Source organism: Meleagris gallopavo, chromosome 1 (genome assembly GCF_905368555.1).
Source record: "Meleagris gallopavo chromosome 1, MGAL_WU_HG_1.1, whole genome shotgun sequence".
NCBI classification, from domain to species: Eukaryota; Metazoa; Chordata; class Aves; order Galliformes; family Phasianidae; genus Meleagris; species Meleagris gallopavo.
The window spans coordinates 190,834,958-190,847,984 of NC_139404.1; the positions used below are offsets into that span (position 1 = coordinate 190,834,958).

The window sequence follows — 13,027 nt, forward strand, 5'->3', positions numbered from 1 at the left end:
AAAGTCTTAACCCAGCATCCTGGATATTCAACTCATTCAGAGCAGTTATTTGGTTTCCATCTCTCACTCTATTATATAAAGATTTGGACTATTCAACAATAAGGGCTGGCTCTTTCTCAGATTTCTACAATCAAAAACCTCATTGTTCGCATCCTTATACAATTAATAGAAGAGCAATCACAGCATGAAACAGTCTTTTAAGAACTGAACTGTGTGATCTGAGAGTGTGAATGTGGTTGTACTGCATTCATACTTTGTGGTTTTGGGCTCTTACTAATAGGTTTGAAACACCCCAAAGAGCACCCAAGCAGTACAACCCTTTGCAATTCTTCCACCCTTTCAAAGAAAACTCTCCCTGTAAATAAAGATCTTCTCCCACCTGCTGCATGCCTTACCATTGCCACATCTGCTTGGAAAATCTGTTTGATGAATTTGTTTTTTGATGAATGCACCAGCTGAATGATGTCTCCATGCAGCGTGTCCCTGTTTTTTTCCAAGAAACCTGGAGGATAATGGGACAACACAAAGGTCAATGACATAGGGTGACATAGCAAATAGGTGGCCTGTATACAACCTCTGGGTTGCTGGGATACTGGCTTCTCTTTGGAGGTAATGAGAGGTGCACAAAAGCAAGAAACTGTAATGAAAATGTGCTCTTCATTTGTATGGAATTGCTTAAGGATTAAGGACATGCTGTGCTGTGCAATGAAACAGAGTTTGCAGAGCTCATGTGTGAAAAATTCAGTGCAGGTACACAACGTTATCCCAGAGCCCAGGACAATTAAATATCCTGACAGAGCCATGGCTTGGGATGGGCCTGAGTGGATTTCATTAGGAAAGATTAAGCAAAAATGGTGGAGCGGGCAGAGAGGAGGAAGACAGAGACACATCTTGAGACCAGATCAAAAAGAGTAGTGATGAAAAGCACTGCAGTTCTCTCCTGGGGACACAGAGCTTGAAGCTCTGCAGATTACAGGCACTGCTGAAAGATCATGGCTGCCAGAAAAGAGAACACTGACACTAGTATTGACTGCCATCCAACTCTGCTTCATTTCAGCAACATCTCACTTTCCCCTGACCACTCCCTAACACCTGCAGTGCCCCAAGGGCCATCCCATACCTTTTGTTTCGTAGTAAACTATTCCAGCAAAATGATTAATGCCAAACTGGGTTTCATAGTTATTCTTTGGAGGAATGTAGTTGGTATTGAGCTTGTGCTGGGAGTTCAGCTTGTGTAACATCGTGGCATCTGTACCCTGTGCACATAGGAAAAGGTCATCCATTTAATCAAGGTTTGTCCCATGACAGTAATTTTCCAATCAATAGTGCATATTTTTTTTTTTCCCTCAGGGGAAAATGTGCATTTGTTTTAACAAGAGAGAGGTTGGAAGGGATATCTCAAATACAGAAAACAACAACAAAAAATATGGTTCTGTGCTGTATTCAAACTAGTCAGGAGTGAGTATATTTTAATGATATTTTTTTTCTTAAACTTTCAGTCAAAAGCTGTCCTAGAGTCTTTACAGGTGTATTATTCCACCAGAAATGTTAATTTGTCTTAAGCATGATTGTGATACTCATGGAATAATAAAAGCTATGAATAGATAACTGACTAGTAAATACATGTTATATTTTCCCTGATGCCTGATTTAGGGCTGATTAGACCTCTCATGGGGTGCCACTATGAAAATATAAAGAGGGTGAAACCAGCAGAGTCACTTGAAGGAAGGCTGAGCCCAAAACACACCTTGGGGAACTTGCTCTCCTCATCAATGAGAGAGATGATGTTCATGGGTTTGATGGCAATCATGTCCAAGGCATCCTGGTTATCGGTGAACTCGATGTGCTGCCAGTTGATGTTCTCCAGGTTGTACTCCTCCTGCTCCAGTTTGAAAACGTGTCGCACAAAGAACTGCTGTAAGTTCTCATTTGCAAAGTTGATGCACAGCTGCTCAAAACTGTGGACAGAAATTGAAGGAAAAGTCAGTTTAGATCCACCATGGTCTTTATTTTTCCATTAGTAGAAATAACTACTACAACTTAAGTAAGGTTGCTGTTGGCTAAAAATTACCACATTGATCCAGTTAATCAGCTTTTCTCCCCCAAAACAGTGTCACCACTGTTGTATGTATGTAGCCTAAACAAATTATTTGGAGGTCATCTCCTGTGGATACATTTTGGACAATAATAATGGAAGTATCTCGTCTTCTGCAACATAAAAAAATGATTAATTCTGATAATCTCTCATGCAGAAATAGGCCTGGACCAACATCCCAGGGGAAATGAAAGAACTGCAAGACATTAAGTTTGGGTTGATGAATGAGGGTTAAGACCTGGATCTCCATCTGCAGGCTCCATACCTGTTCACAGTGAAGTTCTCAAAGCCAAAGATGTCAAGGAGGCCAATGGATCTTCTAACACTTTTGAGTTCCTGCGAAGGAGGTCTGTAAATGGCAGCGTTGATCTTCTCCACGATCCACACAAAGAGCCTCCCATAAATTCCCTGCAATATCCCAAATGCAGAGCTTACTGAGACAACTTAGAAGTTCACCCTGATAGTCTGTGGCATCACTCCTCCCTTGACAGCACAGACATCCCTAAAGCACAACCAGTAACTGGACTGCTCCCAAGGAAGACTATGCTAGATTCTTGACATGTTTTAAAGCTGCAAGAGCCACTGTGTAGATCAAGGACAGTGGACTTGAAAGCCTAGACCAAAGAAAACCTAAAACAGAATCTCAATTTTTGATACTTTCCTATGTGCTTACTCTAAACTCAGCTCGTGTTTCCCCTGGTTTCCTTTTCTGTGGGTCAGCAGAGCCACGCTACATTATTAGGCAAGCCTAGGATATCATGCCTAATGAGGCCAACAAAGATCAGAGCAGAATTTCTAGTGAGCTATTTATGCATGCTTTGTAACATTACGTGGGACTGCAAATAGTGATGCATACACAAGCTATTAACCTCCATCACCTAAGAGCCTCGGGTGATGCTCTCTGTAAGTGCTTTGGTGACAGCTCTGTTCGTGTCAACATGTTTTATTTACTAGCACGGTTTCACTAATCTAAACATGCCAAAATCTTGCAATTCAGGTGTGGGTGCTGCAGGTGTTGCAAGTGTTGCTGTGAGTAGCTGAGGATCTATTTCTGAAGCTCACTTTGCAGTGGATGCTCTGGTCTCAGAACTGACAGATTGCTTCATCGTATCATTAGGAACGGGAAGGAATACCCCAAGATTTACCTTTACAAACGCATCCCTCACATCCAGTGCTTGTTCCATGCTGAGAGGAGTTGAGACAGTCTCACCTCTGGTGATTATAGTTCGGCTGGTGAGGCAGTTCATCACGTCCTGAGGCTCAACCTGGCAAAGGTACCACCAAACACAGCTGCTGACTTTATAGCTCAAGAGTTCCTTACCATAGCTTGAGTATAAATGGTTGGAAAAGAACTGTGCAGATCCTCATAACTGGAGGTAAGCATCATTTCACATATCTCAAATGATGTCACAGGCACTTTCAGAAAGACTAATTAATATAATGTTTTACTATGGAAAGTGTTCTTTGTGATCTAGTGAGAGATGCTAACAAGGTGTGGGGAATGGAGATGAAAAAGGAAAGCCTGCAAAGCCTGCCAGCATCACTGTAGCTTTGCATCTTATTGTCAGCTTTTTGTAGTCTTGAGATCATGCAAGAGAAACATCCAGTTCATAAAGTCCATGAAAACAGCCTGAAGATGGCTGTGGGTAACACTCTGGGGCGATAGTGATGAGTGGTGTCTCTGAGGGAGCCCTGATTTGTGCTGGGGAAGCACAGAGGAGCACTCCATTCCCTCTGTGGGTGGTTGGGTGAGGATCACCTCACCTCACCAGACACACACAGATAGGTATGTGTATCTTTCTTGACTGCCCATAATGATCTTTCATCAATGAGAGAAACAGGCTATTTCAGGGACTTGGGGTGTCTTTCTTCAGACTATGTGCCACTAAAATGTCTGTTCCTCTCCACTCATGTGAAGGGGAGCTCAGATGGAGACATCCTCCATACTGCCAGTGCAAAGTATGGCTTACACAGCCTCCCAGAGGTGGAGGGGCAAAGACATCCTGGCTCAGATGAAACTTTCCAAGCCTCCCCACAACACTGGGAACGCAGGAACAAACCAAAAAAGGACAATACCACTCACCACTACAGAGACACTGACCTCCAGCAATGATGCTGCAGTGATCAGTGATGCCGACTGCACAACCTCACAAGCATCCAGGTTGTCATAGGTCCGAGCTGGGGGAAGAGAGGCACAGGAAAAGCAGTCAGCAAGGGATGCAGCTCTACAGAAGATAATGGGAGAGAGAAAGGGTCTCTCCTCAATGCCTCAACTTGTTGGCCAGGTAAAATCTAACCATTAGTTGGAGAGAAAAGTTAAGGAAGCTGCTGGAGTCCTCCTGCTGGCAGCAAAGGACTTGTATTCAGTGGCGTATGGGATTACAGAATTTCTAGGATGTAAGTGTGGCTTCTGTTTTCCATATCAATATGTCATTTCTGACATCAGGGCAGCTTGGTGCTTTTACAAAGGCATTTTGAACCACCTAGGCACTTCTTGACCACACACTGGTTGTTCTCCTCTTGCCAAACCTGGATTTGCTGAATGATCTATGGCCATATCCAAATTCCCTAATTCAGAAGTGGTGAATGTCACAGCCTTAAATAAAGGGCTGCCAGCTCCATGCTGCTGGAACAGACATAGCAAAGTGGAGATGACATATATTGGGTCCTATTGCAGATGGCTGAACAGGACTGCTTGTCTCCACTGTGCACACCAGAGTCTGGCAGCCCTGCAGAGTGGACAAGTGGATTTATTCCTCCTTTCTTGTCCTTACACACCACAATAATATCAAGTGTCCTTACAAATCACAATAAACAGCTGAGTCCTTAAAACAGTATCATGGTAGGTGGTCTAGACATGGTCCGTTACCTTGGCTCCATCTCACTGTGCAGAATAGGGACGAAAAACATACTGGAATGCACCCTTGCATTTTCTCCTTTTACCTTCATAATTCAGGTTCCCCATGTGCAGGATGGCAGCCAGCAGCTTGGAGATCTCCCAGTTTTCTGTGTCGGTGAACATAAGGACCTTCATGGCAGAGCGGATGTTGGCGTACTCCTTGCTGTCATCTCTGCCATCACAAGTTGTGCAGTTACCCTGGGGAGGCAAGGATGTTTCACAGGGTAAAGATGAGTGAATTTGGCACAGGTTGGTGCAACTTTAAGCTAACAGGGCTTTGCTGAAAAAGCAAAAAAAAAAAAAAAAAACAACAAACCATAAGCCCTAGTAAGGCAGATGTTTTGCCTAAGGAATAAATAAGTGAGATGAACCTGTTGGTCTGGTTCTGCTCTTTGGTATAGGCTATGATTTGGTTCTTAACCCTGTGAACTGCACTACCCTACTGTCCCTAGCCACCCTGTGTCATAGAATCATTGAATGGTTTGAGTTGGAAGCGACCTTAAAGCCCATCCAGTCCCAACCCCTTCCATGGGCAGGGTCACCTTCCATAGACCAGGTGACAAAAGCTCCAGCCAACCTTGGGTACTGCCAGGGATAGGGTACCCACAGCTCCTCCGGGCAGCCTGTGTTATGGCCTCACTACTTTAAGAATGAAAAATTTCCTCCTTATATCTAATGTATGTCTCCACTCTTAAATCATACCCATTACATCTTGTCCTATCACTACAATCTCTGATAAAGTCTCTCTCCAGCTTTCTTGTAGGCTCCCTTTATGCACTCAAGAGAATCAATCAGAAAAAAATCTCCCTAAGGTGAGAATAAATTGCTGTTTGTGTGTGTGTGGTGGCTGCCAGACACACATTCATCCCCTTCTATCATTTCTCCAAGAGCATTGGTTTGTATCTAGCACACTAAACGAGTGGCCTGGGGAAAGAACACCCCAATCATCCAACAGAAATAGTGGATGTAACCTGCCTAATACAAACGGGTTAAGGGTTCCTCCTAAGATTGAAATGTTGGGATAAATAATTCTCATTATTTGGTGACTAAGACTCAAGAAGGTTATAACTAGCAAAATAGTCTCCTGAAGGAAAGGCTTCCACTTCTCTCTCCTTTGCTAAGAAGTTCACACCATCTCATCCCTCCAAACTTTCACTTCTTTGCACCCTCACCATTGCAAGATAGTTGTAGTCTGTGGCTTTCCCGAGACCCAGCTTCTTCTTCTGCTCCATTGTCATTCCTCTCAGCATGCAGTAGAACACGTGGTAATTCCTCTCATCCTGGGCCTGCAGAAAAAGAGCAACCATCAGCTTTTCTGATAATGTCACTGCAAATGTCAATGGACCCACCCTCGTGCTTTGCAGATATGTCACCTTACCTGTCTGCAGACCCGGGACTTCTCCAGCAGGTATTGCTCAATCTTGGCCCCCTCGATGGCTCCCCTTTTGTTGAAGTGGATGTCAATGTACTTCCCAAATCGGCTGGAGTTGTCATTACGGATTGTCTTTGCATTCCCAAAAGCTGCAGGGAAGAATTGCAATGGGTCAGAGAGGACCTGACATGGGAAGGACTGTAAAACTGGCATCAGAATTATAGAATCAGAGAACTGTTTTAGTTGGAAGGAACACTTACAGGTCAACTAGTCTGACTCTCCTGCAATGAACAGAGACACCTACAGCTCCACCAGCTGCTCAGAGCCTCATCCAGCCCGACCTTGGGTGTCTCCAGGGACGGGACATCCACCACACCTTGGGGCAACATATTTCGGTGCCTCACCACCCTTATTGTAATAAACTTTTTCCTTATATCCAATCTAAACCTCCCCAGCACATTTCTGGCTAGTGTCCATCTGCCATCCACCAGTACTCCCAAGTCCTTCTCAGCAGGGCTGTGCGCTCCACCCTTTTGTCCCTCAGCTCATATTGACAGCGGGGGTTGCCACAACCCAGGAGCTGAGCTTGCACTTGGGTTTGTTGAACCTCATGAGGTTCTCTTGAGCCCACTGCTCAGCCTGTCTAGGAAAAACAAACAAAAGAGGCTAGAAAGCAGCCCAAAGCCTTTTCTTGAAGTTTGCCTGGTTCAGTTTCAGTGTGGGTGGACAGGATATTCCACACACAACTATTCAGAAAAAGGAGAGGAATATCAATGGCTCTGCGCAGCCTGATCTAGTGGTTGGTAACCCTGCACATAGAAGGCAGGTTGAAACTCGATGATGACTGTGGTCCTTTTCAACCCAGGCCATTCTATGATTCTATGATCAAGAAAGAGGAATGGAAACAGAGTGACCTTATCCAGGAAAATGGGAGACAACCACAGGGTCTGGTCAGCAGCTGCTGAAATACAGGAGGGTAGAGCAAGGCACACAGGAAGATACCACAGTATGCAAGGTGATAGTGTGGGAAATGACAGGGATGTTGGTGATTGATTTGGTGATAGATGGAAAGAGACCATCCTTTCAGGAAATACAAAGGCCAACCTCCAGAGGGAGACTCTGCCCTGAAAGCAGACCACATGCAGGGAAAGGTCTGGGCATGACAAAGTGCATTTCTATCCTTTGTGCAGGCATAGGAAGCGTGCCCTGGCGTTTGTTTGCTGTGGAATTGCTGCCAGGTGCTGGAGACGCATTTGAAATCGAAAATGTCTGTTTTCCTGGTGAAATGTATGTTCAAATCCCACATGTGCATGGCATGCATCCCTGAGCAATCTTGTTGCATATTCATACTGGATTGAAGGATTCTCCAGAGGAGAGCAGAGAAGGAAAGCTCAGCTGGTGACTTGCTTGTTTGCACTGCTCGCATTATTCATGGAAAGCTGTCAGGATGTTCACATTTCCACTGATTCCTATGGGGCTACCTACCAAGCAAACACTGCTCACTGGGACTAGCAGGTAGATTAAAATCTCATTATTCTTTAATGAAGAGAGGAAGAAAATACTTCTCTTTGTGCTGAAAAGTTCCATGTAGCACCATGCCTGGAGGTTCAGATCAACTATTTAATGTTCAGACATCCAGTTAAAACTGTGGGGCTGTTTTTTACCCTAACAGATGCTTGCTTATGCATCTGGAATAGCCAACAAGTTGAGTATTGTTATCTCACTCTTTATTTCTTTTTCTGTGTTCTGCCTCCATTCTCTGACACTGGAAGAAAATGGAGGGCTTTGCTATTCGTAGAACCATAGAATAATGGAATCATAGAACAGCTTAGGTTGGGAGGGACCCCAAGGATCATCAAGTTCCAATTCCCCTGCCAGAGGCAAGGCCACCAACCTCCAGGTCTGGTTATAGACCAGGTTACCCAGGGCTTCATCCAATCTGGTCTTGAACACCTCCAGGGATGGGGAATCCACAGCCTGCCTAGGCAGCCTGTTCCAGCAGGAGCATTGAGTCCTGCCAGCCCATGCTTGTAGTCTGTGATGCTCTGAGCAATATAATCTCACATTCTGCTGAACCAGCAAAGCACAGGAATGAGATTTTGGCAATTACATTTTAATAAAACAAATAAAAAAGCAATGGAACGACACCTTTTTGTAGTACCAACGCTCTGCACGCAGTTATAACTGTAACATTGGAAGAAGTGGTGCACATTTTCTAAAGAATTTTGTATATTACATAGAATCATAGAATGGTTTGGGTTGGAAGGGACCTTAAAGACCATCAAGATCCAACCTTCCTGCCATAGACTGGTTGCCACTCCCAGCTCAGGCTGCCAGGGCCATCCAACCTGGTCTTGAGCACCTCCAGGGATGGAGCTACCACACATTCTCTGGCATCATCAATTTTGCTCATGAGTTTTTGAAATCCCAGACTACACAGATAATTTGGCAAAATCAGAGGATAATTTTGTTGAGAAAAATAAATTCAGTCAGAAAGGATGTGAATATACAGTTCAACAAACTGTGTATTGCTGCTTCTGAGTTTTTGTTTTTTCTTTTAAATTTATTCTCATTTTCTGATACTACAAAAACACTTTTTAATTCAACTAATAGTTACATACATTTGACCACATTTTGTATTTCTCAAGCCTGATTTTTTTAGCCATCAGAAAAATGCCTCTACCATTTGAGACCTCACCTTCCAAGATAGGATTTGCCTCCAGGACCTGCTGCTCAATCCAGGAGTGCTGACCACTGATCGCTGCCAGGAACTGAAGAATCAGTTTTGTGCTTTCTGTTTTCCCTGCCCCGGATTCACCGCTGCAATGACAACAGAATATGAGATCAGTGAAAGTCCTTCTGCATTCCTCTAACTTCCCTCTCTCTATCTCCAGAGAGACTGATGTTCTGTTCTGTTAGCAGAAGTGGGAAGAGTCCACCAAGGATGAGTTTCCAACACCCCAAAGACTGGTTATATCCAAATGCTAGAACACAATATGGGACACCCTCCAGCCGGGATACAGATTTACATTCCAATTCACGTGGCCAAACTTTCGCTTTTAGGCATGGGTCTCTCCAGCAAATATTGTACAGTTGTCACCAAAAACATCAGGAAGCACTTTCAGGCAGTGCTTTTCCAGGTAGGATCATCACACCTTGAGCCAGTGACACTGGGGTAGATTTATAACAAATCTTGAAGTGCACAAATGCACTTGAAAGCAGAATCTGAAATACTGCCATTTGGTGACAGCCACAGGTCCCATAGACACAGAATCATAGAATCATTAATGTTGAAAAAGACCTCTAAAGCTCATCCAGCACAGCCATCCACCTACCAACAGCATTGCCTGCTAAGCCATGTAACTAAGGAACACATCTACGTGTTTCTTGAAAACCCCCAGGGACGGTGAGTCCACTGCTCCCCTGGGCAGCCTGTCCCAGTGCCCAACCACTCTTTCAGAGAATAAGTTTTTCCGAATATCCAACCTGTGTCTCACTGAGGGATGAGGAGAAGGTAACCGAGGCAAGAAGCCGGATGCTACTTGCAAGATGATATTTTTGACTTTAGAAATGCACAACGGAGACCAACTCTACATTAACACATGGATAGAGTATCTAATGGCTCTTTCTAGCTCCCGATTATGTTTGATTATCACCCAGCTGCCTTTTCCAGTGTATGTTCCATTTGGAAATTTACCAACTCACCTTATGATACAACACTGATCCTTGTTGTTGCGCTGCATGTTGAAGTAGCAGTTGTCAGCAATCGCAAAGATGTGTGGTGGCATTTCCCCAATCTTTTTGTTGGTATACAGCCGTATCTGCTCCGGTGAATAGATGGGTAGAAGCTGATAGGGGTTTACTGCCACCAGTATTGAACCAGTGTATGTCTGGAGGAGAAGCACATAAAGTTTTATGGAACAGTGAGACCAGCTGAGAGGCTTTGGCAGTTTGGATGGAGTGTGGAGGTCAGAAAAATCATGTTTTTCAAAAGCTGGATGGAAGGTGATGTACAAGCCAAAGATGCTTGAAGGGTGGAGCCTGGAGCAAAGCTGGAATAAAAGTCCCAAACTATACAATTTAGTTCAAACTCAGCCCTGCTCATGCAGATGGATTCAAGCTTTGATTCGTATTTCAGATGCTCCTCAGTTAAGATTTAGAGTTCCAAGTCAAGCTCATATTTGCAAAAACACCCCCAGAGCCAGTATGCATCCATATATATTTAGTGCACTGCACAGGTTCTGAGAAACTAAAGATGTGAAGGACCTGGAGATCATTGCCTCAAACCAAGGCCTTCTGGATCCACACTGTTCCTGACAGATACCTACTTAACTGCTTTTTAAAAATCCACAGCAGAGCTGCTAGCACCTTCCTCTGCAGTCTGTTCCTCACTACATCTTTGTCTAACCAAATCTCTCCATGCTGCAGTTTAAACCCTGTCTGTACACAAGGAAATAGTTCATGAAGTCCAGACATACTTCCTCTAAGCCATGTCCTAGTTATTTTGAAAATGCCTTTCGTGCATCCCATGCTCTCTCTTGCACACAGATAAGTGAAGTTGTCCTGGGCCTTTGGCATCAAAACTCTGTGATGTCATGTGCTTTCATTTCTGCCCTTCCAGGAGCCATTTTTTCTCAAGTTTCTCAACAAAGGACTCAAGGTCTTAGCCTTCTCACTCAGATCAGTTCTGAGGTTAGGAGGTTTGGACATATCCCAGCTCAAGTCTGAGAGTAAGGATGTCATTCCCCAATTTCAATTGTCTAAAAGTTATTGTCTAGAGCATGCAAGTCAACAGAGATCCATCTTAAGGTAACCAAGGGGCTCATCTGTCTTAATGACTACAGTAATGACTACCAGGCTCTGAGCAACACGACTTAGCTGTAGATGTCCTTGTTCATGGCAGGAAGTTGCACCAGATGTTCTTCACTCAGAGGGTGGTGACACACTGGAACAGGTTGAAGGAGGTTGTGGATGCCCCATCCCTGGAGGCATTCAAGGCCAGGCTGAATGTGGCTCTGGGCAGCCTGGTCTGGTGATTGGTGACCCTGCACATAGCAGGGAGTTGAAACTAAATGGTCATTATGGTCCTTTTCAACCCAGGCCATTCTGTCATTCTACGATTCTATGATCTTTAAAAGTTCTTTCCAACTCAAATGAATCTATGGTTCTATGAAAAATGAATCAATTTGCCTTCTCTAGGCTAACTTTTGACAACTAATGTTATGAAAGCTGAATCTCTCCTTTCATTTCTCAGGAGACCAGCTACAAAAGTGTCCTCACTGCTGCAAATATTATTCCAGGAAAACAACAACAACAACAAAAACCCTCATCATTTCAATATAAAAATATATCGTTTCAGCTGCATGACCTAAAACCAAAAACAAGCCTTTGGAGCAAAGAACCAACGTGTCTCAGGCAAGGATGCTTACGTAGCTTGAAGACAACACAGCCTCAGGATGAGCTTCTCCCATCAAAACTTGTTATCCCTAAACCGTGAAAGAATGGGCTTCAGTGGAGATAGGTGATAATTTTTTTATTAAGTACGCACTTCCCTCCTGCTCCAGCTCCTTGAAAGAGAGCCGGTAGGTGGCAGTTGTGTTCTGCATTAGGGATGCTGAAAGCCCTTAGGGGCTGGCACATTGTGGCCCCATGGGCAACACCAGAGAGCAGGTTTCTGTTCAGCCCAGGTGAGATTTGAATTTATAGAAGCAACTAATAGAGAAAGTTGTGGTCTTCTCTGTAATAGTAGATTAAATGTCAGGAAAGGAGAAAAGCTCTTGAAGCTCAAGGACGAAGCTGTCACAAATACAAAGGGTGGAAATTGGCTGTGAAATAACTTAGACTGTGTGTTAGAATAAGCTACTGAAGTAGGGAAGCGCCAAAGTCCCTGAGCAGCCTTCTGCAGTGACAGAGAAGGTAAATTTAACATTCAGAGAAGGATTGAGCTCAATTTCTGGATGGCTTTATGATACCACGGTTGCCACTTGAGTTTCCTTCCAGCACTGGGTGAGAGACTTGGAACACTGTTTTCCTCTTCATTCATTACCAGGTTAATTTGAGGAGTATTTCTAATCTTCCTTGAGCATCTTCTCAAAAAGATTGACACTTTGCAGAGATTTCTGAAATCTCTGTGTTTCAACCACATTGGTCTGACCTACCCCAAACACAGCCAGCAAGCTTATGAAAGGAGTTAACCATTAGTTGCAGGAATGCACTTCCTGGATGCTCTTGTTGACCCTTCCCTTGTGATCTACAAAATACTTTGTCAGCACAAACCCCCGTTCTATTGCTTGCTTTCCTAGGTCATTCCTAGTTGATGAATGTTCACAGTTTGCCCACTTCTCATGAAAAACTTTGTCTGCTTTGCTGATGACGGGCCAAAGGGCACCTCCAAGGAAGTATTATCTCTTTGGTTTCTATTGCTGGGTGAGAGCAAAGCCATTCTGTGTCAGGAAAATCAAGTGTTGCTGATAGGAAGAGGCTCTGCTGTAGCGGACCACTTACATCAAACCACAACTCAAATTCATTACAGCCTGCATGACCTACATCTTAAGTAGCCCAAAACAAAATCCTTTCTGAGCCTGCTTCTCTCACTGCTCAGAGTACTGTGGCTGACTTCATCTGGATTTCTATGGGGTTAAAGCTCTACCAAACTTTGCTA

General features: G+C 44.0%; 1 protein-coding gene across 1 annotated transcript in view; it reads right to left on the reverse strand.

Moving 5' to 3' along the window:
• MYO7A (myosin VIIA) overlaps positions 1–13,027 on the reverse strand; it is a 97,389-nt gene that overhangs the window by 41,264 nt on the left and 43,098 nt on the right. The window contains exons 5-15 of the mRNA XM_019612314.3: positions 10,072–10,256; positions 9,065–9,186; positions 6,373–6,515; positions 6,167–6,280; positions 5,039–5,192; positions 4,197–4,273; positions 3,241–3,360; positions 2,361–2,503; positions 1,748–1,958; positions 1,121–1,256; positions 396–502 (exon numbers count right to left, since the gene is read on the reverse strand). Of these exons, the coding sequence (XP_019467859.2) occupies positions 396–502; positions 1,121–1,256; positions 1,748–1,958; positions 2,361–2,503; positions 3,241–3,360; positions 4,197–4,273; positions 5,039–5,192; positions 6,167–6,280; positions 6,373–6,515; positions 9,065–9,186; positions 10,072–10,256 (1,512 nt within the window). The remainder of the gene's footprint in view (positions 1–395; positions 503–1,120; positions 1,257–1,747; positions 1,959–2,360; positions 2,504–3,240; positions 3,361–4,196; positions 4,274–5,038; positions 5,193–6,166; positions 6,281–6,372; positions 6,516–9,064; positions 9,187–10,071; positions 10,257–13,027) is intronic.